At 41.2% G+C, this 26,237-nt stretch overlaps 1 protein-coding gene across 6 annotated transcripts in view; it reads right to left on the bottom strand.

The window, feature by feature from the left end:
• Nucleotides 1–26,237, bottom strand: part of RABEP1 (rabaptin, RAB GTPase binding effector protein 1) — a 118,249-nt gene that overhangs the window by 28,728 nt on the left and 63,284 nt on the right. For 3 of the 6 annotated variants that reach the window (XM_055255771.2, XM_055255773.2, XM_055255772.2), the window contains 5 exons: nucleotides 22,898–23,058; nucleotides 20,095–20,214; nucleotides 11,341–11,476; nucleotides 7,353–7,531; nucleotides 2,590–2,721 (listed from right to left, as the gene is read on the bottom strand). In XM_055255771.2, the coding sequence (XP_055111746.1) occupies nucleotides 2,590–2,721; nucleotides 7,353–7,531; nucleotides 11,341–11,476; nucleotides 20,095–20,214; nucleotides 22,898–23,058 (728 nt within the window). The other 3 variants (XM_063629585.1, XM_063629584.1, XM_055255774.2) reach the window with 2 other exon arrangements.

Genomic DNA, 26,237 nt, shown 5'->3' on the forward strand with positions numbered 1-26,237 from the left:
CATGGTGAAACCCCATCTCTACTAAAGATACAAAAATTAGCCTAGCGTGGTGGCTCATGCCTGTAATCCCAGCTACTCAGGAGGCTGAGGCAGGAGAATCGCTTGAACCCAGGAGGCAGAGGTTGCAGTGAGCTGAGATCACGCCACTGCACTCCAGCCTGGGTGAGAGTGAGACCCTGTCTCAAATTAAAAAAAAAAACAGTGCAAATAGAAACACATGTGTTCCAGGCTGGGCAACATGTTGAAACACCGTCTCTACAAAAAATTAGCTGGGCATGATGGTGGATGCCTGTAGTCTCAGCTACTCAGGAGGATGAGGCAGGAGGATCACTTGAGCCCAGGAGGTCAAGGCTGCAGTGAGCCAAGATTGCGCCACTGCACTCCAGCCTGGGTGAGAGTGAGACCCTGTCTCAAATTAAAAAAAAAAAAAAAAAAAAAAAAAGAAGTATGTTAACATATATATTATCTCTGGAAAAGAAAATAAGGAAAGGAAGAAAGAGATATATACCAAAATATTGGTTAGTTGTTACCTCTGGGTAGGATGATCTATCAGTTATTTTTATTTTGTATGGTGTTTTCTATACTTCCCAAATTTTCCATAATGAACACTTTGTAGAGAGAAAAGCATATTATAAGCATCAGGTTAAAGAAAATGTGAGGTCTACAAATTTCAAATATCTTTAGCCATAAATCTAACTCTCCAAAGCATCTCAGATTAACTTTTTTTGTGTGAGACATCCAGGCTGGAGTGCAGTAGCAAAATCTCAGCTCATTGCAACCTCCACCTCCTGGGTTCAAACAATTCTCATGCCTCAGTCACCTGAGTAGCTGGGATTACAGGCATCCACCACCTCACCCAGCTATTTGTGTATTTTTAGTAGAGACAGGGTTTCACCACGTTAGCTAGGCTTCAGATTAACTCTAAACCAAGAGCTGTGTCATTATTCTAATACAAAACAATTATATTCAACATTCAAATTGCAAAACACCAGCTCTGAAATTCTATAGATCTGTTAAGAGAGAATCAAAAATAAAAATACTTCTCTGTAAATCACAACAAATGTCCCTTTCCTGTGTTTCTGCTTTTCAAACATTCCTGGATAGATTACTGCATGATGAAAACACTATGTAATCATTGGCTGTACCCAAAACTTGAGACATTCTCTTGGGAGTCTAAATATTTTTAAAATGCACAGCAGAATTACACCAAGTGGTTCCCAGTCTATGTCCTAGAACAAAGAATGAACAAAACAACTACAATATACAGCACTTTTTAGTGTCTACTAAAATTTTTTTTAAGTTTTTCTTAAACATCAAACAATCTATAAGCATGGGCATATAAACCACCAGGATGTAGATTATGTATGGCTCAAAGTAAATCTGAAAAGTAAACAGAAACATGATACCCCTGAAAGTAAAGACAAGACCCGTATCCAATTTAACTGCAATTCATTCACCAGGCCAGGAAAGGAGGTGCGGCAGGCAAGTGAGTGTGATTCTAAGCTGCAGGGACAGGGCACATGAGCATGAACAGTAAGTGCACAGGTCTGGCTACAGAGAGGTGGAGAGCAGTGAGTGAGGCTGGAAGGGCCATTCAACTATGAATGCCCTTGTATGCCATGCTAGGGATCTTGGGGGATCTTAGTTTTTATTCTAAAGGCAATAAGAGAAGCATTTCCCTCATTGATAACAAGACAACCAGCACGAGCTTTGAAAGATGAGTAGAAGGATTTCAATACTCAGAAAGGCAATGGGAGGAAAGTACTCCAAATGAAGGAACCAACAGACCAGGTGTGAGTAGAGCCCAAGATGACGACCAACATGGCTAAAATGTAATCCAGACGATGAAGGGCCTGAACTGTCCAAATGAGGAATGTGCACTTAATTATATAGGTAATGGGAGTCAATGGTAGTTTTTGAGTAGGGGAGTGGCCTGACTGCAGACGCACTTAAGAAAATGAATTTGACAGTAATGCTGAGAACGCAGTGGAATGGGACAGGTTGAGGCAGGAAACCCAATGAGGAGACCCTTGCCACACTGTGGGTGAGAGGTGACAAGGCCACAGAACACCTAACACTTCCAGGTCTCTCTTCTCTACCTATTCCTAGTACCTGGAACGTTTTACCCTGTGGTGTTATCTGCCAAACCTCACCCACGGCCGTCAGGGATGAAAACCTAATACTGGTTAATGCTCATATATATGCTACAGGGAGTTAAGCATTTCAGCGCTTCAGATAATCTCTTTTAAACAAAAAAGACAAGTATTAGCAACATGTACTATTCACATCAAAAAAGATTTTGCAGACATTATTTAAAGGTTTATTCTAATGTATTAAATTTTGGAAATACTGGAAAAAAGAACATCTAATTATTTCAGACAGCGAATGAAGCTGCAACATGTTTCAAACAGTGCCACCTATAATGCCATAAAAACAACTGAAAACAAATACTGTCATTTTTATCTAACTTTCACCTAGTAGCTATGCACTTCTCACTTCTCATATGAACAATGTAATTAACTGATGTATGAGTAAGCTAAAATTGTTGACATTGTGTATATAATGACTTTAATTATAGAGTCACTATACCTCTTCATTTGATAACTGGGCTGAAGATTCTTCTTGAGTTAAAGCACACACTACTGGTATTTTTATTTCTTCCTCAACATCTGTTTTTTTGTGATCCTTTCTCTTATTGAGTCTTTGTTGTTCATCATCCTCCTAAAAGGAAGAAAAAAACATATATATCACCCAAGTAACCTACTTAATAAGTGACATAGTTCTTTAACCATTCAAAACAAATAAGAAAGAACAGAGCGTTATGATAAGAGAAAACTGGACACTTTCACTTCTTTGTTTTGTAATCCCATCTAAGGGCCTCTGGCCATTACAAAATATTTTAATACTATAAGCACAAACTAAGAACACTGGTATAAAGAAGAAATCAGGAAGCAGCTTCCAAGAAAAGTATACCGTATAAAGTAAGGCAAAATAAAAGAAAGCAAAACCGCCTCTTCAAATGATCCTTGAAAAAAAAAATTTACAGAGAACATTCCTTGTGATTACTGTAGAAAATAAATATGAAAAAGTTTTTTTTTTTTTTTTGAGACGGAGTCTCGCTCTTTCACCCAGGCTGGAGTGCAGTGGCGCAATCTAGGCTCACCGCAGGCTCCGCCCCCCGGGGTTCACGCCATTCTCCTGCCTCAGCCTCCCGAGTAACTGGGACTACAGGCGCCCACCACCTCGCCCGGCTAATTTTTTGTATTTTTAGTAGAGACGGGGTTTCACTGTGTTAGCCAGGATGGTCTCGATCTCCTGACCTCGTGATCCGCCCACCTCGGCCTCCCAAAGTGCTGGGATTACAGGCGTGAGCCACCGCGCCCGGCCGAAAAAGTTTTTTTTGAGACAAGGTCTTGCTCTGACACTCAGGCTGGAATGCAGTGGTGCAAATATGGTTCACTGCAGCCTCAACCTCCTGGGATCAAGCAATTCTCCCACCTCATCCTCTCGTATAGCTGGGATCATAGGCAATGTGCCACCACGCCCGCCTAATTTTTTTATTTTTTGTAGAGATGGGGTTTCACTTTGTTGCCCAGGCTGGTCTTGAACTCCTGGGCTCAAGAATCCTCCTGCCTCAGCCTCTCATGTAGCCAGGATCACAGGAATGCACCACCATGCCTGGCTAATTTTTTGTTTTTTTGCATAGATGGGGTCTCACGCTGTTGTCCTGGCTGGTCTCAAACTCCCAGGCTCAAGCGATCCTCCCACCTTGGCCTCTCAAAGCGTTGGGATTACAGGCATGAGACACCACACCCCACCCGAAAAAGTTTTTATAATGTTACCCATCCATTAGAAACATTAACAAATGTATATGAATACAAAAGGAATGATTAAAGTTGATAGAATAATTCACTCAGCAAAGATGAGTAAGATACCTTATACCTTCAATGTCCCATAAAACAGCCTAGTGAGGACAGACAAACAATTACAAGTATGTACAAGGTTCTAGGCCGGGCGCGGTGGCTCAAGCCTGTAATCCCAGCACTTTGGGAGGCCCAGGCGGGCAGATCACGAGGTCAGGAGATCGAGACCATCCTGGCTAACACGGTGAAACCCTGTCTCTACTAAAAATACAAAAAATTAGCCGGGCGTGGTGGCGGGCGCCTGTAGTCCCAGCTACTCAGGAGGCTGAGGCAGGAGAATGGCGTGAACCCGGGAGGCGGAGCTTGCAGTGAGCCAAGATCGCGCCACTGCACTCCAGCCTGGGGGACAGAGCAAGGCTCCGTCTCAAAAAAAAAAAAAAAAAAAAGGTTCTAAAGAAGGAGAAAAACAATGACTGATTTCATCTGAAGGAACCAGCAAGGAGGCCCAAAGGAGGTAACACTTCAGCTGAATCTTGAAAGATCAGTAAGGTAAGTTTGCCAGTTGCATGAGAAGAGACAATTAAGAGTTCCAGGGAGAAAGGAAGCACATACAAAAGAAAGAAACATAGAAAAGCAGGCCTGTGGAGGAATTCTGTGTAATGTTATATGGATGAAAAATGGGCAGGCACATGAGAAGTAAAGGACAAGGAGAAAGAGGTGGTGAGTAAGCACTTAGACTCTGGAATCAGAGATTGTTCAAGCCTCAGATGGGCCATACATGACCTCTCAGCCTGTTTACTATTCTAGAATACAGGAACCGTATAATTGTAGTCCCTACCGCTTATGGAGAGTTTTTGATAACCACTTGAGATAAAGATTTATACATAAAGCCTTAGCACAATGCTAGCACATAGTAAGAGCTCAATAAATGTTGAAAAGTTTTAAATGATCGTCTTAGTAAAGTTTAGACTCTTCGTTTTTGTTGTTTTTTGAGAGGGAGTCTCACTTTGTCACCCAGGCTGGAGTGCAGTGATGCGATCTCAGCTCACTGCAACCTCCGCCTCCTGGGTTCAAGTGATTCTCCTGCCTCAGCTTCCCAAGTAGCTGGGACTATAGGCACATGCCACCACACCCGGCTAATTTTTGTATTTTTAGTAGAGACGGGGTTTCACCAAGTTGACCAGGCTGGTCTCAAACTCCTGACCTGAGGTGATCCACCCGCCTCGGCCTCCCACAGTGCAGGGATTACAGGTGTGAACCAGCGCGCCCAGCCAAGTTTAGACTCTTTTAATGGGTAGCAGGGAAGGCAAGATAAGATCTGTACTTTAGAATCTAAATCCTTATGTCAATGGGGCATGGTGGCTCATGCCTGTAATCCCAGCACTTTGGGAGGCCGAGACAGGCAGATAACTCGAGGTCAGGAGTTTGAGACCAGCCTGGGCAACGTAGTGAAACCCTGTCTCTACTAAAAATACAAAAATTAGCCAGGCATGGTGGCACACGCCTGTAGTCCCAGCTACTTGGGCGGCTGAGACAGAAGAATCGCTTAAGCCTGGGAGGCGGAGTTTGCAGTGAGCCAAGATTGTGCCACTGTGCTCCAGCCTGGGTGACTGGAGTGAAACCCTGTCTTAAAAAAAAAAAAAAAAAAAAATCCTTATGTTGGCTTTGACTACACACAAGATGAATGGGTCCAAATTAAGAGACAAAAAGGAAATTTAAAAAAGAAGAAACTTTGCAAAACAAAATCAAACCTAAGTCACATAAAGCAATTTGAAATGTTTGACAAGATACTTAGAAAGGCAGTGAACACTTTTACTAGCTATCCTAGGGAAATATCTGCACACATACACAATATGGTCAAGGATTTAGCTGCAAGACTATTTGAGATGACAAGAAAAGGGGGGCCACCTAGATACACGCTACAAGGAGAAAGGGTAAATCAATATGGTGCATCCATCTACAGTCAAGAACAAAATACAACATTGATATGAAAATACATCCAGGATAATGCTTATGGGAAATATATATACTTTTTTTTGAGACAGGATCTTGCTTTGTCACCCACAGCTGAAGTGCAGTGGTGTGATCACAGCTCACTGCAGCCTCCCCGCCTCCTGGATCAAGTGATCCTCCCACCTCAGCCTCCCAAGTAGCTGGAACTACAGGCACATGCCACAATGCCCAGCTAATTATTATTATTATCATTATTATTATTATTATTGTAGAGACAGAGTCTCACTATATGGCCCAGGCTGGTCTTGGCCTCTTGGGCTCAAGCAATCCTCCCGCCTCAGCCTCCCAAAGTGTTGGGATTACAGACATAAGCTACCATGCCCTGCCTAAAATACATACTTATAGTATAACTATAGTTGTGTAAGAGGAAAACTATACCCTAAATGTATATCATAAACACACAGAACTGGTTTAGAAGACTCTCTACCAAATGGTAAAACAATCTTCTGACAAGGGGAGGTGTGGGAGATGTTAAGGAAGACTTTTCACTTGATCACTTTATATTTTTCACTGTATTTAAAACAAAAAATTTATGATAATGTGTATAAATATATATTATTCATGCAATTTCAATAACTAAAAGATAAGGAGAAAACAGGAACCTGAATATGCAGTGCTCTGAACACCTGCCACCTCCTATTACTCAGCCTCTCCATTCATATCATGTCACCTAGTAGAGCTTTTAGAGCAGGGTATCCAACCCTTTGGCTTCCCTGGGCCACAATGAAGAAGAACTGTCTTGGCTACACACAAAATACACTGATGCTAACAATAGCTGATGAGCTAAAACAAAAAAAGATTGCAAAAAAATCTCATAATTTTTTTTTTTTTTTTTTTTTTGAGACGGAGTCTTGCTCTCTCCCCCAGGCTGGAGTGCAGTGGCGCAATCTCGGCTCACTGCAAGCTCCGCCTCCTGGGTTCACGCCATTCTCCTGCCTCAGCCTCCCGAGTAGCTGGGACTACAGGCACCCGCCACCGCACCCGGCTAATTTTTTGTATTTTTTTTAGTAGAGACGGGGTTTCACCGTGTTAGCCAGGATGGTCTCGATCTCCTGACCTTGTGATCCGCCCGCCTCGGCCTCCCAAGTGCTGGGATTACAGGCTTGAGCCACCACGCCCGGCCAAAAATCTCATAATGTTTTAAGAAAGTTTACAAATTTGTGTTGGGCCGCATTCAAAGCCAAGACTTGGCCTGGGAGAACTGGTCAGCACGGGAGAGAAAGATTTTCTCCGAAATATGCACTGCTGCATCCTGCAGTCACTGAAGATCATTTCCCCACCCCACAGAGGAGGCCATTTCTAAAGATGAAAAACAAAACCCCTCAAATGTAGCTGTCATGTTTTTAAAAGTGGCACATATCACCTTATCACCTTGTTGCAGCTTAAGTCAGTCTCTAATACACATAAGGTAATGCAATCACATGTGGTGGGGGACATTACTGACAAAGCAAATCAGTCCTAAAATCTTCTATTCACCTGATCTTTCTTCTTCAGTTCTTCAACTTGTCGGAGCTGTTCTGAAGTTAGCACAATCTCCATTCGCTGCATGTCTCTCATCAGTAAACGCTGAGATTCCAGAAACTGGTCATTGGCCTTCTGCCACGTATGTTTTAACTGGTTGTGTTGTTGTCGCTCTTGCTCCAAGAGATGGCAAACTGTTTAGGAACCCCCCCACCACCACAAATCAAATCAAAAACACTGAATTTTAATGGTAGGCAATTTCTTTTTTTTTTTTTTTGAGACGGAGTCTCACTCTGTTCCCCAGACTGGAGTGCAGTGGCGCGATCTCGGCTCACTGCAAGCTCTGCCTCCCGCGTTCACGCCATTCTCCTGCCTCAGCCTCCCGAGTAGCTGTGACTACAGGCGCCCGCCACCACGCCTGGCTAATTTTTTGTATTTTTTGTAGAAACGGGGTTTCACCGCGTTAGCCAGGATGGTCTCGATCCCCTGACCTCATGATCTGCCCACCTTGGCCTCCCAAAGTGCTGGAATTACAGGCGTGAGCCACTGCGCCTGGCCAATGGTAGGCAATTTCTCTAGCACGGGGCTCCTAGCCCAGGTCTGACCAATGGTCCACATCTCTAGGATTCTGTCCTTAGCTGGACCAAGAGGCAACCTATCCCCACACCATCTCTTTAAAGCAGAGTCTCCCAAAGTGTACTCCTAGGAATACAGCAAAGAAAGATTTCTGTTCTTAGTTAAGTCTTAGAAACTTCAAGTTAAAGGGAGAAATTTATTATTATTGTTATTTTGCAAAGGCTCCTCCATAATTAAATAAATTTTTAAAGATTTCTTTACTGCAGGACTTTGAACTCGGGGTCTTAATTATGTCTACATTTTCTTGGAAGGTGATATACAATATAGCCTTTCCCAAGTTTATTTGACAAAAGAAAAAAAAAACTTTTCACAGTACAACTCAAATAACAAGTACTCTAGGGAATATACTTTGGGAAACATTGCTCCAAAGGCCAAAGATGGGATAAACACTCCTAACTGTGTTTAATACATTCTGATAAATCTGTTATCCAGAAATCCTCGTTGGGTCCGGTTAATATAGACTTCTTATGACAAGTCAAGGAATCTTTGTAAAATATATGTGTTGTTCACACTCATCAGCTCAGCCATCTTCTACTAAAAAAAAGAATAGGTAGCATGATTTATCTACCCACCTACCAAGCCACCCAAGCCAACTCATACTTCTGATTTTTCCTCACCCCAACATATTCAGCTATGACAGAGACCTGCTAATTCGGCCTCCTCTGCAATATGATACATCTATCTTCTGGCTTCTGCCTTAGACTAGCACTTATGACTTAAACAACTACAACAGAGGCCTCTTTTTTATTCTTCTGCCCTCAGTCTTACCCTCCCTATTCTATTCACCACAGTGTTATTAGACTGAACTTTCTAAAACACAAAACTAATATTACCACTCTCCAGTCTAAAACCCTTCATTGAAGCCAGACACAAAAAGGCACATATTATAAAATCCCATTCACATCAAAGTCCAGAATAGGCAAGTCCACAGAGATAGAAAGTAGATTAGTGGTTGCCAAGGGCTGGAGGTAGAGACATAGGAAATGACGGTAAATGGGTACAGGATTTCTTTTTGAGGTAATGAAAATGTTTTGTAATTAGACAGTGGTGATGGGGCACAATTTTGTGAATATATTAAAAACTACTGAATTGTATACTTTAATGAGTGAACTTTATGGCATGCAAATTTTATCTTAATAAAACTATTATTTAAGAGAAAATAGGCCAGGCGCAGTGGCTCATGCCTGTAATCCCACCACTCTGGGAGGCTGAGGTGGGCGGATCACGAGGTAAGGGGATCGAGACCATCCTGGCTAACACAGTGAAACCCCGTCTCTCATCAAAATACAAAAAAATTAGCCAGGCATGGTGGTGGGCGCTTGTAGTCCCAGCTACTTGGGAGGCTGAGGCAGGAGAATGGAGTGAACCTAGGAGGCAGAGCTTGCAGTGAGCCGAGATCGCGCCACTGCACTCCAGCCTGGGCGACAAGGGCAAGACTCTATCTCAAAACAAAAAAAAAGAGAAAAAAAAAAACTTCAGAGGATCCGAACTGCCCAGATGATCAAGTCCAATATTCTCAGCATAAGACCTCTATGTCCTGGCCTGTTTCTACTGCTCCAACCTCACATTTTGCCCATTGCCTCTTGTATTCTAATTGTGCTGAACTGCTTTTCTTAGACTTCCTTACCTAGCTGCATCACATGCAAATGGCCTTGAATGCCATGCTTCTCTCTGACTACCTGACAAGCCCCTACCCACCTTCCAAAACTCCACTTAAGAATAACTTCTTTTAAGAAGCCTATCTGGGCTGGGCGTGGTGGCTCATGCCTGTAATCCCAGCACTCTGGGAGGCCGAGGCGGATGGATCACCTGAGGTCAGGAGTTCAAGACCAGCCTGACAACATGGAGAGACACCCCATCTCTACTAAAAATACAAAATTAGCCAGGCATGGTGGCTCATGCCTGTAATCCCAGCTACTTGGGAGGCTGAAGCAGGAGAATCACTTGAACCCAGGAAGTGGAGGTTGCGGTGAGCCGAGATCACACCATTGCACCCCAGCCTGGGCGACAAGAACGAACCTGTCTCAAAAAAAAGACTCTATTTTTTTTTTTTTTGAGACGGAGTCTCGCTCTGTCACCCAGGCTGGAGTGCAGTGGCGCAGTCTCGGCTCACTGCAAGCTCTGCCTCCCGGGTTCACGCCATTCTCCTGCCTCAGCCTCTCTGAGTAGCTGGGACTACAGGCGCCCGCCACCACGCCCGGCTAATTTTTTTTGTATTTTTTAGTAGAGACGGGGTTTCACCATGGTCTCGATCTCCTGATCTCGTGATCCACCCGCCTCGGCCTCCCAAAGTGCTGGGATTACAAGCGTGAGCCACCACGCCCGGCCAAGACTCTATTTTTTATTGTGAGTGTTTCAGTATGGAAATTACTCCATGTCCTTCCTCATTTTAATTAACCTTCTCAGATACTTTTCAAGGTTTATTAGGAAGGTTTGGTAGTCTCAATAATTTACATTAGTTCTGGAAGTGTTAGAGGGACATAGTTTAAACTGAACTACTTCTTTTGGACACCTGTAAGAATATGAGTGTCTTTTTATTGCAGTAGCACACTTGGAAACTGTTTCCTGAAGGCCAAAACGTCACTCAAAGTTTGGGTTATTGTCATAATATTTTAGTGGGGAAAGAATGTGCCCCTGGGAAATAGAGTCAATTTCTGTATCACTGTGCTACCAGACTAGTGAAATCAAAATTGTCCCTTGAAAACAGGGTGTTACTTAGGGCCTCCAGAATACACTCTCTGCCCTCTTCCATTTTCACTTTTGCTAATACACCTCCATCAAAATGAGTGTGGGGGGAAAAGTATTGAAGCAGAAATTCCCAGCTTTATTATCTTTCTGCCCAGAGCTCATGCCTGGTGACTTTTTTTTTTGTTTTTTTGAGATGAAGTCTTGCTCTGTCACCCAGGCCAGAGTGCAGTGGTGTGAGCTCGGCTCACCACAACCTCTGCCTCCTGGGTTCAAGTAATTCTCGTGCCTCAACCTCCTGAGTAGCTGGGATAACAGGTGTGCATCACCACACCTGGATAATTTTTGGTTTTTTCAGCAGAGACGGGTTTTCGCCATGTTGGCCAGGCTGGTCTCAAACTCCTGACCTCAGGTGATCTGCCCATCTTGGCCTCCCAAAGTGCTGGGATTATAGGAGTGAGCCACTGCACCCGGCCGCCTGGTGAAGTTATTACTGAGCTCATGAAGGAAAAACCATAATTTCAGCTTTGCATGAGTACATTGAAACCAACTACAAGGCTTAAATTGAATCACTAGCATGTTGCATTGTTATCTTAAGATTTGTCATTGTTATTAGTCAACATCAATTTAACTTACATCGTTCTTAGAGACAAAGATAAAAATATACAGAATATATATTTACCTTCATGCAATTCTTTCCGCAGTTTCTCAGCATCTTCCTGTAGAACAGATTTCTGAGTATTCAGAACAGCTACATACATCTCTAGATCAGTCCTACAAGATTTCTCAGCTTCCAGATAATGATTCAGTTCTTTAACCTGAAAGAAGATGCAATTCCATTCAACTGAAATTTACAAGTTTCTATCTTAGATACAAAATGATGGTAAGTTCTGGCTATGCCTTAAAAAAATTTAAACTTACTTTTAAACTTACATTTTACATCTACATAAATTAACATTATAATTTTTAATTATAAAATATATATTATAGAAAAGTGGGAAAATAACATAATAGATGTTATCCATAATCATACCACCAGAATAAAATATACAATTGAGATTTCACATTACTGTTTTGTCCCTTGCTTTTCAAAAAGGTAGTTCCAATTTGTATTCCCACATCAACATATGCATGTGTCTGTTTCAGCCATAACAATAACACCAGGTATGTTTTGCTTTTTTAAATCCGTAATTTCTAAGGACAAAAATGATACCATACACTTTTAAGTTTGCTTTCCTTTTATTTCTGGTGAGGGAATTCCAAATGCTTTAAATGTATAAAAAGAAGGCATTTTCACAGATACATATACTCATGGAAGTAAAAAATAGGAAATTATGATGGAACAAATAACTAGGCTCACACTGTAATGACTTAAAGGCAAATGCAGAATACTTTTTAAAATCACATCTTGCCCAGGCATGGTGGCTCACACCTGTAATCCTAGCACTTTAGGAGGCAAAGGTGGGCAGAATGCTTGAACTCAGGAGTTTGAGACCAGCCTGGGAAACATGGAGAAACCCTGCTTCCAAAAAATAACAATAAAATAAAACTACATCTTTAAAAAAAAATGCTTTTTTTCTGTTGATCAATTAAGTGTAATACTCAAAATAGCAACAATACAGTCTAATATAGGGAAGTTATAACCAAAAAAAAAAATGCAATTCTTCCCCAGAAAATCAAAGATTATGTCACTTTAAACTGTCACATAAATTGTCCGTTCTAAATTCTAACCCTTTAGTTAACTTTCAGCTTTTTCACATGATTATATCTAATATCACATTCAAGGTCCTCTTCATGCCTTTTATCTTCCTATTTCTTCAAACTTAAAGTGGCTCATCTGTTTTCAGTTATCTTTACTCCTAGGCCATCATGCAATAATAGTCAAAACATTTAAATGACCATTTAAGCAATCATTTGATGCTTCACTGAAGGTTTACAGTCCAGCACATGATATGAACAAAGAATGGTAAAGTCGCAACTATCGTGAAATACTTTCTCTAACACCTGAAGACGGTGGTAATTCAGCTGATGGTAAGAGAGTCCATATGGCAGATTTAAAATGGTGGTATATAACCCACTAATTCTACCAGTTATTACTTTTTGGAATAAACATTTGGTTTAATAAATAATGAATTTCTAATATTTGAAAACTACTGAGCAGGACCCTGGGAAGATGATGGCAGTAGTGACATAGTACTTGAATTACTTTGAGTTCCATACCCTGTAATGACCAAAACCAACAACAACAAATGGACATCTACAAAAAGCCAGGTGACAAGGAGAGAGTGCAAACAAACTACTGAAAGCTACCTATTCAGAAAAATGTATGTGGTATCAGGATCTATGCAGGAGAAAGTACAGAGAAGCAATGAGGGTCACGAGAAACCAAAAACAGTCAACTGGGAGGACAATTTGACAACAGTGGCTTAAACGGAAGAGTTTCACATACACCAGTAGTCGGTGAATGCGACCAATTTCTCTGTAACATTTACAACCTGGTTAGGGTAAAATGTCGTCCCACTTTGATTTACATTTCCCCAATTTCTAGTGTGGTTGAATGTTGAATATCTTTTCACATTCCTCGACTATTCTGGTTTCCTCTTTTGTTAACTGACTGCTCATACACTTTACCTGTTGTTTTTTTTTTCTTTTTTTTCCTGACACGGAGTCTCCATCTGTCGCCCAGGCTGGAGGGTGGTGCCGCGATCTCAGCTTACTGCAACCTCAATCTCTGGTTCCTGTATTCAAGCAATTCTCATGCCTCAGCCTCCCAAGTAGCTGGGATTATAGGCGTGCACCACCTAGCTATACTTTACCTGCTTTTTTTTTTTTTTTTTTTTTGAGACGGAGTCTGGCTCTGTCGCCCAGGCTGGAGTGCAGCGGCACGATCTCGGCACACTGCAAGCTCCGCCTCCCGGGTTCACGCCGTTCTCCTGACTCAGCCTCCGGAGTAGCTGGGACTACAGGCGCCCGCCACCACGCCCAGCTAATTTTTTGTATTTTTAGTAGAGACTAGGTTTCACTGTGTTAGCCAGGATGGTCTCCATCCCCTGACCTCGTGATCCGCCCACCTCGGCCTCCCAAAGTGCTGGGATTACAGGCATGAGCCACCGCGCTCAGCCACTTTACCTGTTTTCTTCAGAATTATTTGTCACTTGTGGACTTGGCAATTTTGAGAGACAGTCTCGCTCTGTTGCTCTGGCTGGAGTGCAGGGGCACAACCTAGGCTCACTGCAGCCAGCCTCCATCCCCCCGGTTCAAGCAATTCTTGTGCCTCAGCCTCCCAAGTAGCTGGGATTATAGGCGTGCACCACCATGCCCGGCTAATTTTTGTATTTTTAGTAGAGACAGGGTTTCTCCATGTTGCCCAGCCTGGTCTCAAACTCCTGGTCTCAAGCAATCTAAGTACTGGGATTAGAGGTGTGAGCCACCGCATCCAGCCAACTTAGCAATTTTTTTATTATTTTGGATATTAATATTTTGTCAGTTATGAGGTATTGATATCTTATAGTCTGTAGCTTCTCTTTTCAATTTTTTGTGTTAATAGTATCTTTTAACAAAGAAGTTTATATTATAATGTAGCTAAACTTGACAGTTTTCCTTTCACAGTCAATATTTTTGTCTTATTTAAGAAACCTTGGGCCGGGCACAGTGGCTCATGCCTGTAATCCCAGCAATTTGGGAGGCCCAGGTGAGTGGATCACATGGGATCAGGGATTCGAGACCAGCCTGGCCAACATGACAAAACCCCATCTCTACTAAAAATACAAAAATTAGCCAGGTGGCACACGCCTGTAATCCCAGCTACTGGAGAGGCTGGGGCAGGATAATCGCTTGAACCTGGGAGGTGGAGGTTGCAGTGAGCCAAGATCACGCCACTACACTCTAGCCTAGGCAACACAGCAAGACCCTGACTCAAAAAAAAAAAAAGAAATCTTTTTGAAGACAACAAGGTGGAGAGAGTGGGCCTACGTTATCAGATAGTACGACTTGAAGTAAAGCTACTATAATTAAGATAGTTTGTCATTGGTTTAGGAATAAACCTGTCTCCCAGGCTGGAGTGCAGTGGCCCAATCTCGGCTCACTGCAACTTCCACCTCCTGGTTCAAGTGATTCTCAGTGATTCTCGTGCCTCAGTCCCAGGTAGCTGGGACTACAGGTATGCACCACCACATCTGGCTAATTTTTGTATTTTTTGTAAAGAAAGAGTTTCACTATCTTGTGCTGGCTGGTCTCGAACTCCTAAGCTCAAGCAATCCACCCACCTCAGCCTCCCAAAGTGCTGGAATTACAGGCATGAGCCACCGCACATGGCCAGATAATAATTTATTTTGAGACGGAGTTTCACTCGTCACCCAGGCTGGAGTGCAATGGTGCGAGCTTGGCTCCCTGCAACCTCCACCTCCCAGGTTCAAGCGATTCTCCTGACTCAGCCTCCCAAGTAGCTGGGATTACAGGTGGATGCCCAGCTAATTTTTGTATTTCTAGTAAAGGCAGGGTTTCACCATGTTGGTCAGGCTGGTCTCAAACTCCTGACCTCAGGTGATCCACCTGCCTTGGCCTCCCAAAGTGCTGAGATGGCAGGCATGAGCCACCACGCCCAGCCAAAAAGGGTATTTTTTAACAATCCATTCTTCCCCCGCTGATTTGTAATGCCACCTGTCATATATCAAATTTACACACATATATAGGTCTGTTTCTGGGCTTTGTTTTATTGATCCATTTGTTTATCCCTAAACCAGTAACAAACTATCTTAATTATAGTAGCTTTACTGCGGTCCTGCTTTCTGATAGGTAGGCCAAGTCTCACCTTGTCTTCAAAATTTTGCTAAGTATGTTTCTGTTCCTTCACTTCTCTATATGAAGTCTACTTCTAGAACTGAATTATCAAGTTCCTAATTAAACTCTATTGAATTTCAAGTAAAATTTAAAAATGTGGGGATACAATGTCTACTTTATAATGGTGTGTGTATGTGTGTGTGTGTGTCTGTGTGTGTGTGTGTGTGAGACAGAGTCTCGCTCTATCGCCCAGGCTGGAGTGCAGTGGCACAACCTCAGCTCACTGCAACCTCTGCCTCCTGAGAGACTGGGATTACAGGCTTCCACAACCATGCTCGACTAATTTTTGTACTTTTAGTAGAGACTGGGTTTCACCCTGTTGGCCAGCTGGTCTCGAACTCCTAACCTCAGGTGATCCCCCTACCTTGGCCTCCCAAAGTGCTGGGATTACAGGCATGAGCCACCACACCTGGCCCAATGCTCTTTCACTCAGGAAAATACAGATTCAGGTCCTCATTTATTATGTAGTCTATAAGGACCCTGCCCATCTTTGTTTAGCTATATTGGTAGGTAACTAGTTTTGCTTTTTCTTTTTTTGCTCTTTTTTACTCTTGTGAATAGGATCAATCTTTTTTCCACCACTGCATTCTTCAACTGGATATCACTGGGGCAAAGAAAAACAATTATCTTTGTATGTTGATTTTGTTGGAACAACTTTCAAATTGTTGAACTCTTATTAGGTCTAACAATCTGTTGTACATTCTCTGGTTTCTTTATACAGACAATTGGATCAGTCTCGTTGCTTTCTTTCCAGTTCTTATGCCTCATTTCTGAATTACTGAGCATGGGTCTGCCCCAGAATGTTCCCATCATTAATGGTAAGGCTGCTAAATATTCATCCTTAACTATGTTTGCCAAAGGTTTGATAAATAGCCCTTTACTAAGTTACTGAGTGGTCAAATTTCTCAAATTACCTTTCTGAATCCAAGATGAATATAATGCTGTTCTTCTACAATCATTTTACGTGTACATTGCAATGGTAGATTTTCTGATAAATTTCTGGGAATACACCCTATTTGGTCATGAGGTATTTCTCCCCCTTTATTTTAGCTACAATGTTGAAAATTTTAGCTTCTGTATTCCTGAGACAGATCTATAGTTTCTTCTCATACTACCTTTCCATGTGTTTGTTCACTTGTAGTGAAGATCTACTAGTCTCATAAAGAGTTGGAGAGCTTTCTCTCTTTTTGTATTCCCTGAGAGTTTGTAAAATATAAGAATTTGCTCTTTCCAGGAAGTCTGGAAAAATTTATCTGTAAAATCAACAGTTTAATGTCTTTTGGTGAGAGGAGGCAAGAGTCAGTAAGATTTTTTACTCTAGATCCACTTTCTTTAATAATTATTGACTACCTTAGCTTTCCTGTTTTGGAACAATTTTGGCTAATTATCTTTTATTAGAAATTTTTTTTCATTTCATCTGTTTTCAGATTTGTGTGACAGTTTATAGTATTTGTTATTTTTAAATTTCTACTGATTTGTAGTTATGTCCTTTTTTTTTTTTTAAGACAGGCTCCCTTGCCCAGGATGGCGTGCAGTGGCGCCATCATGGCTCACCACAGCCTCAACCCCTTGGGCTCAAGTGATCCTTCTGCCTCAGCCTCACAAAGTGCTAGGATTACAGGCATGAGCCTCCACACTTGGCCTCACTTCTGATTTCTCTTTTTTTGTTTTCATTTTTCCCGGTCAATCTTACTAGAGATTTGTCTATAGTTTTTCCATATTTTCATTATATTGATGGTCTCTATTGCTCTTTTGCTTTTCTATTTCACAAATTCCTATTGTTTATATTATTCATTTCCATTTATTTTCAGTTTGTACTTTTTTTTTTTTTGAGACGGGGTTTTGCTCTTGTTGCCCAGGCTGGAGTGCAATGGCAAGATCTCAGCTCACTGCAACCTCCGCCTCCTGGGTTCAAGCAATTCTCCTGCCTCAGCCTCCCCAGTAGCTGGGATTATAGGCACCAGCCACCACGCCCAGCTAATTTTTTGCATTTTTAGTAGAAATGGGGTTTCACTACATTGGCCAGGCTGGTCTCGAACTCCTGACCTCAGGCGATCCACCCACCTCAGCCTCCCAAAGTGCTGGGATTACAAGCGTGAGCCACTGTGCCCGGCTCAGTTTGTACTTTTTTTTTTTTTTTAAAGACCTGGCATTATTCACATCATTCTAAATATTTTGTAATTACTTTTTCCATGAGTATTTTTTTCATGTCCAGGCATTTTAACTATCATTTTAATGTAAATAACTGAATAATCCATAGTTACAGAATTGGGTCTGTGTAACCTCAATTCTAAGATAATGTATCTAAAAATAACTATACCTTGTCCCAGGTACTATCCTAAATGTTTATAGGTATTAATTTATATGTTCCTCATAATAGCCATATGGTGGCTATTATAGGGATTAATTTATATGTTCCTCATAATAGCCATATGGTGACTATTAAGGTGGGCTTATTATCCCCATTTCACAGTTGAGAAAATCAAAGCACAGTATGATTAAGTAATTTGCCCACGGTAACCCAGGCTACTAAATGCTGAGCTCTTAACTATTATGTTCTAGTACTGTATGCAATACCATCTCGTTCTTGAATACCGAGTTCTGTGTGTCAACTAAATTACTAACCTGATAGTTCAAAATGTCTATAGCTCTACTAATAATTTTTTCTGATTGTATTCTCTAAAGGTCAATTTTAATCTGCTACTATATTTGTGAAAGTCAGTTTCTCCTTGTAATTGTCATTATTAGTTCATGCATTTCATGACTATGTAAGGTGCATTCAAGTTCATGACTATTATATCTTATTGATGAACTGTTTATTAGATAGGATCCCTCTTTATCTCTATTAGTGGTTTTTCCCCCTTATCCTAGCTTTGTGATACTACACTTGGTATATCAGCTTTCTTTTGGTTCAAATTTACATGGTATATTTTTATCCCTTTATTTTCAATATATTTTTCTTTCTTTTTTTGAGATGCAGTCTCACTCTGTCACCCAGGCAGGAGTGCAGTGGTGCGGTCTCAGGTAACTGCAACAATCTCCACCTCCCGAGTTCAAGCAATTCTCCTGCCTCAGCCTCCCAAGTAGAAGGGACTACAAGGGCGTGGCCACCACGCCTGGCTAATTTTTGTATTTTTAGTAGAGACGGGGTTTCGCCATGTTGGCCAGGCTGGTCTCGAACTCCTGACCTCAGGTGATCCACCCACCTTGGCCTCCCAAAGTGCTGGGATTACGGGCATGAGCCACCATGCCCGGCCTTCTTTTAAGACAGAGTCTCACTCTATCACCTAGACTGGAGTGCAGCGGCACGATCATGGCTCACTGTAACCTCAACCTTTTGAAGTAATTCTCCCATCTCAGCCTCTCAAGTAGCTGGGACCACAAGCACACACCACTATAACTGGCTAATATTTTCAGTCTTACCTTGTGGTTTGATTTTAGGCATAGCTCTTACAAGTAATATAAAGTTAGATTTTTACAATCCAATGTGATAATCTTTTAAACATAGGTATCAGTTTACATTTACCAAGACTATTGATAAATTCCCATTTATTTTAATATTGTTTTTGTTTATTTTCTCATGCTTCTTTTGTTCCTACTTTCTTCCTTTTTTCTTTGGTGCCAGTTCACTGTAGTCTCAAACTCCTGGGCTCAAGTAATCCTCCCATCTCAGTCTCCCAAGTAGGTGGGACAATAGGCATGCACCACCACGTCTGGCTTTTTTAAACATTTTTTGTAGAGACGAGGGTCTCACTATGTTGCCCAGGCTGGTCTTAAATTCCTGGGTGCAAGCAATTCTCCTGCCTCGGCTTCCTGAAGTATTGGGGTTACAGGTGTGAGCCACAACACCTGGCCTGTTCCTACTTTAATTCTTTTGCTGTGTCTTTATGGCCAATAAATTCAGCAATACTATAGCTACATTATCTCTAAAAGCTCAATGCTGGAGCTGGCATCAGAAAACAAGGTTAACTTTGAACGGTTTATTTTCCTTAATAGGAAAATGAATGAGACGGGGTCTCATTTTCTTAAGAAAATGAACACTAACTTTGTCACAAAGCAGCCACTTGTAATAGAACACCATTATTGTGATTATTTTAAATGTTCATAAGAGTAAAACCATTTCAAAGCAGCTTTTTGCATTTCAATTTATTTTTTATTATTATTTTTGACAGAATTTCGCTCTTGTTGCCCAGGCCAGAGTGCAATGGCGCAATCTCGGCTCACAGCAACCTCCGCCACTGGGCTTCAAGCGATTCTCCTGCCTCAGCCTCCTGAGGCTGGGAGCAGCCAGGATTACAGGCATGCGCCACCATGCCTGGCTAATTTGTATTTTTAGTAGAGATGGGGTTTCTCCATGTTGGTCGGACTGGTCTCCAACTCCCAACCTCAGGTGATCTGCCTGCCTCAGCCTCCCAAAGTGCTGGGATTACAGGCGTGAGCCACCGCACCTGGCAGTTTTTTGCATTTTAAAGAAAGATTCTTAAGATGCATAGTCTAAATTACAGGGTTTTTTTTCCCTATTACTGATTCTAATTTTGTTCATGGCACTGGGGCAGAATCTTGGGTTTCAAGCAAATAGATTACAATGTTTCATAACCTTTGAGGCCTCCAGCTCTTTAATTTTGTCTTCAGCCTCTGTCAGTTTATCCTTCAAAGCTGCAATTTCCTTTTCCATTGGCATCACAACGGACCGAAGTTTCTCAGCATCCTCTTGGGCCTATGGTTAAAAAGAATTAAATGCTACGACTTATTCATTTACTGCTTTTCTAAGAAACTCTAACCCTTCCATTTGCTAAAAATTAGTAATAACAAGTAACTTGACCAGGCACTATATTAATATTCACAAAACTGAACTAATGTCTAACTTTCAAATGGTGCATTACTTTGAATGTCAAGGTATAACTGAAGTTTTCCCAAATATTCCATTTAGAATTTGGGAATAAATGGGAAAATTGATTCACTAAAATAAATTTGACTTCTTAATCAATTAAGAAAATATCCCATATATAAAAGGAAATACACATAATAAATAATTTTTTTTTTTTTTTTTTGAGACAGAGTCTCGCTCTGTCACCCAGGCTGGAGTGCAGTGCCACGATCTCTGCTCACTGCAAGCTCCACCTCCCAGGTTCACGTCATAGGATGCCTCAGCGTCCCAAGTAGCTGGGACTATAGGTGCTCACCACCACACCCAGCTAATTTTTTTTTTTCTTTTTTTTTTTTTTTTAGTAGAGACGGGGTTTCACCGTGTTAGCCAGGACAGTCTCAATCTCCTGAAGTCATGATCCGCCCGCCTCGGCCTCCCAAAGTGCTGGGATTACAGGCGTGAGCCACCACGCCCAGCTCATAATAAATAATTTTTAAAATTCCTGCGTTACTAAGTTCATGAGACAATAATTTCTTACGAATAATGAAAGGGCTGATTATATTTTAAACACCCAAAATAGAATAATGTGTTTTCTAAAATGTTAGAAAATTATGTTGCTATAAAAAGGCTTCCATCCAATTAAACAGAGTACTTTAAATACTATTTTACTGTTACCATCTAAATGAAACAAACCCAAAGAATGACCCCAAAACTATCATTGTTTTCCTAAGTCCATTCTCAAAAACATGGATTAAAAGGAACCAACTTACATAAACCAGTAAACTGGTGAGAAAATGAATTTTCATTTTTTATATACACATACACTTACACGCAGAGAAACAAAGGCAGGCTCAAAAAGTTGGCTTTTTTCCTTGTAGAGAAACTGAAAACCTAATTCACTGAATTTAAATTAGTGCAAACTTATCCTAAGTTGCGCACGATAGGGAAAAAATATCATAAATGCCCAAACATGAGGGGGATTTTCCCCAAATAACATATCCCTCAAAAAACAGGGGTTCAGATTCACTTTGTTTTCAGGTCCTTACAAAGCCATCATTTCTTTTATTTTGAATTAAATACTATTTGGAAAAGACAAGTTAAAATATCTCAGTCAAGGCTAGTTTAGGATGCTTATAAAGGTCATCTGAAAAAAAAACAACAGGAAAAAAAGGAGGGAGGAAGCAAAGAATTGATCACAAATCAAGTTATTTATTAATATAAATATGACTTCACAATTCCAAGTGCTGAATGTCATCATAAACAAAACCTTTAAAGAGCACTTAGAAAATGACAGAAAGGTCATTAAAAACAAGAAAAATCTGAGAAACTGTCACAGCCAAGAGGCACCTAAGGAGACATGACTAAATGCAATGTGGTATCCTGGATGGGATCCTAGAACAGAAAAAAAAGGACATTAGGTAAAAACTAATGCAATCTGAATACAAAAATGGACTTTAGTTAATAAGAATAAATTGATAGAGGCTTATTAGCTGTGACAAATGTACCATGCTAATGTAAAACATTAACAACAGGAGAAACTAGGCATGGAGTATACAGGAGCTCTGTACTATCTTCCCAATTTTTCAGATAATCAAAAACAGTTCTAAAAAAATGAAAGATTGTGGAAATCATGAATATACATACATTTGAAGAATGAACTAAGAATTAGGAACCAAAAAGGCATGATAAATTCAATTGAAAAGAAAAATCAATTACTAATTATTTTATATAAAGTGATTTTAAATATGTGTATGCATATAAAATAATGTAAAAATTTACTTAACTAGCTAAAAAGCTTTTAATATTTTCTCAATGATAAAATGTCTCACTTTACATTTAGTTGCCCTACGTTCAAGTATTATACGGTATTATGTTCAAGCATATGTGGTACATAATATGTGGTACAAAGAAACCAAAGGATACTGAGAAAGAAGGAAAACTAACATCTATTCTAAAACTTTGCTTTAGACACAATCATCAAGCAACACCACCCACTCAACTGGTATTTAGGAGTTCAAGCACCTATCTCCTAGACACTATGCTAGGCATTTAGGATATACAAATAAAAAACAAGCACATGTACCCCTGTATCTATTAAAAAAAAAAGAGAGAAAGAGAAACTCCTGCCTTCACAGAACTAATATTTTAGCAAGGAAAGAAAGACAGTAAGCAATAAACACAATAGGTGAACTCTGTGTAGTATAAGGAAATATGTGCTATGGAAAGAGAAAAACTAGAGAAGGATAAGGGAGATGAGAGTAGTGACAGGCGGCAGAGGGAAGTTGGCAGGTTGCAATGTTAAATGGCGGGTGGTCGGGATAAACCCCATGAAGTAATGACATTTGATCAAAAATGTGAAGAAGGTGAGAGAGTTAGCCATAGATATAACGTTATTTAGTACTATGTTTAGGTCTCTGTCCAAATAATTACTCTCACGGGAAATAAAGTACTTCTATTACTTTCTATTACACAACATTAAAGCACTTTGCATTTAAATTCAAATATTTCTACAGATGAACACATTCCTTCATACCTTTTTCATTTCATTTTCTAAATTTTCCTCCTCTTGACCTTCAGACAGCCTTCTTCTTAAATCAGCTATTTCCCTCTCTGCGGATTCTCTATACTGTGCCCACTGTGTTCGCTCCTGCTCCAGCCTAAGGTGGAACTGGTGCTCATAGTCACGAACTGTTTCTACAAAACATCACCACATATTCACATCTAAGCATTATGAAAAAAAAATAACCTGGCACACTAAATTTTTTAAAGTTATATAAAAAGCTTACGTCTAATTTCTGGAAAATGTTTAATTCACTAAAAAACAAAACGAACTAGTTGTAGTTATTATATACAGAAATAAGGGCTTTAAATCATCACTTCTAATCTTCACAATAAACCTGTGTCACATATTACTTTACAAATGAGAAAACCTTAGGAAAGATTAAATAGTCTGGCCAATGTTTCATGCCCAGAATGAAACAAAGCTAGAATTCGAACTTAAGGCCAACTCCAAAATCTATGTTTTTAGACACTATACTATGGCTCCCAAGGCAAATATAACATGTCGCCCCAATCCCACTACCTGAAAGTGTGAGAAAAGGGATATATTTCTGGAATAGTTTACTAGAACCCAAGATTGTAAGTTGACGCAAACTCTATAAGGTCTTTAAAAAATGGCTTTCTCTTTAATATAATCTTAAAACGTGGCTGGGCATAGTGGCTCACACACACCTGTAATCCTAGCACTGTGGGAGGCAGACGGGCAGATCACTTGAAGCCAGGATTTCAAGACCAGCCTGGCCAACATGGCAAAACCCCATCTCTACCAAAGATAGAAAAATCGCCAGGTGTGGTGGGTCATGCCTGTAATCCCAGCACTCTGGGAGGCCGAGACGGGTGGATCACCTGAGGTCAGGAGTTCAAGACCAACCTGACCAACAAGGTGAAACCCCATCTCTACTAAAAATACAAAAATTAACTGGGCATGGGGACGGGCACCTGTAGTCCCAGCTACTCGGGAGGCTGAGGCAGGAGAATCACTCGAACCCGGGAGGCAGAAGTTGTAGTGAGCCGAGATCGCACCACCACACTCCAGCCTCGGCGACAGAGTAAAACTCTGTCTCAAAAAGAAGAGAAGGAAAAGGGAAGGGAAAGGGAAAAAAAGAAAAGATTATTTGGGTGTGATGTCGCATGTCTGTGGTCCCAGCTACTTGGAAGGCAGAGGCACGAAAATTGCCAGAACCCAGGAGGCGGAGGTTGCAGTGAGCTGAGATCACACCACTGAACTCAAGCCTAAGTATCTCAAAAAACAAAAAAAAAAAAACAAAAAAAACTATGTGACAGACCCTGCTGATTGCCCATTAATTTCCACTCCTTCTTCCTTACTAGTAAGACTCCAATTTTGTTTAGGAAGTCAATGTGTACAATTTTAAAACTACATTGTCCAGTTTCCCTTGTAGTTATGAGTGACCACACACTTGGTCAACAAAGTGAGGGTGGGGGATATGCTGCATAGTTCCAGAAAATTTTTGCTTTTCTGATGCAGACTGAAGGAGAAGCAGCTATTTTTCAGCTAAGGCAAAGATTAAGTTGAAAACCATATGCTAAGCATGAAAGAACAGAAGGACTGAAGGAGTTTGAGGCATTGTTGACATCATGGAATCAATGCAACCAGGCCTAGATTATCTACCTTTGGATTTCGTGTTCTGGGAGAAAAAGGAACTCCTATTTTGGTAAGCCACTGTAGTCGGGTTTGTTATATGAAGCCTAGAGTAATCTCTAGGCCATAGCTATATACTCAGAAATAGGGCTAGCCTCACCTGCCTTTTTATAAAGAGCACTAAGGCAAAAAGTGACACACACTTGCAAACACGGTGGAAAAAGTCATCACTATTTCACATTTAGAATATTAACTAATATGGGCCAGGCATGGTGGCTCACACCTGTAATCCCAGCACTTTGGAAGGCCGAGGCGGGCAGATCACGAGATCAGGAGATCGAGACCATCCTGGCTAACATGGTGAAACCCAGTCTCTACTAAAAATACAAAAAATTAGCCGGGCGTGGTGGCACGCGCCTGTAGTCCCAGCTACTTGGGAGACTGAGGCAGGAGAATCATTTGAACCTGGAAGGCAGAGGTTGCATTGAACCGAGATGGTGTCACTGCACTCCAGCCTGGGCGACAGAGTGAGACTCCGTCTCAAAAAAATAAAATAGAATATTAACTAATTCCAGGAACCCAAAGATTCAGTGACAACTTACTTTGTTTCATCATCATCTTCTCAGAAATTTGGAAAGTAATTAAGCACTAGTGCCAAAAGGAGTCTGAGACTAAACTACGTCTCTTCTTTTAGACGAAAGGTCATAAGCTGGCGGCCCATGAAGCCTACCTTAGCCCATAGGCCATTCTACCCAACAGAGTGTAGTGCAGATTTCACATACAAAGTTTCTTAAAAAATCTAAACCAGGGCCGGGCGCGGTGGCTCATGCTTGTAATCCCAGCACTTTGGGAGGCCGAGGCAGGCGGATCACGAGGTCAGGAGATCGAGACCACGGTGAAACCCCGTCTCTACTAAAAATACAAAAAAAAAAAAAATTAGCCAGGCGTGGTGGCGGGCGCCTGTAGTCCCAGCTACTCGGAGAGGCTGAGGCAGGAGAATGGCGTGAACCCGGGAGTCGGAGCTTGCAGTGAGCCGAGATCGCGCCACTGCACTCCAGCCTGGGTGACAGAGCAAGACTCCGTCTCAAAAAAAAAAAAAAAAAAAAAAAAAAAATCTAAACCAGGCCAGGCCAGGTGCGGTGGCTCACACCTGTAATCCCAGGACTTTGGGAGGCCAAGGCAGGTGGATCACCTGAGGTCTCAGGAGTTCAAGACCAGCCTGACCAACATGGCGAAACCCCAACTCTACTAAAAATACAAAATTAGCTGGGCGTGGTGACACATGCTTGTAATCCCAGCTACTCAGGGGGGCTGAGGCAGGAGAATCGCTTGAGCCCGGGAGGCGGAGGTTGCAGTGAGTACAGTGAGCTGAGACTGCGCCACTGCACTCCAAGCTGGGCAACAGAGCAAGATTCCATCTCAAAAAAAAAAAAAAAAAATTCTAAACCATATGGCCAAATTACACTGGAAGGGCAATAATTAGCTGAAGCTCATCAATGTAAACAGTTACTTTACCCTTTGCATGGCAGCTCTCTCTACTCCAGCACATTCCCTGTGCCCATACAGCTTTATTATTTGAGATTACTAGCCTGCCTCTTGGAAGAAATCAACTTTTGAGCCTTACAATGAACTACAGTCCTCATTTAATGCATTATCTCTATAACATTCCTATTATAACTCTCCATTATTAAGTTAGATAGGATTGATATATCCA

Source organism: Symphalangus syndactylus, chromosome 20 (assembly GCF_028878055.3).
Source record: "Symphalangus syndactylus isolate Jambi chromosome 20, NHGRI_mSymSyn1-v2.1_pri, whole genome shotgun sequence".
NCBI lineage: Eukaryota > Metazoa > Chordata > Mammalia > Primates > Hylobatidae > Symphalangus > Symphalangus syndactylus.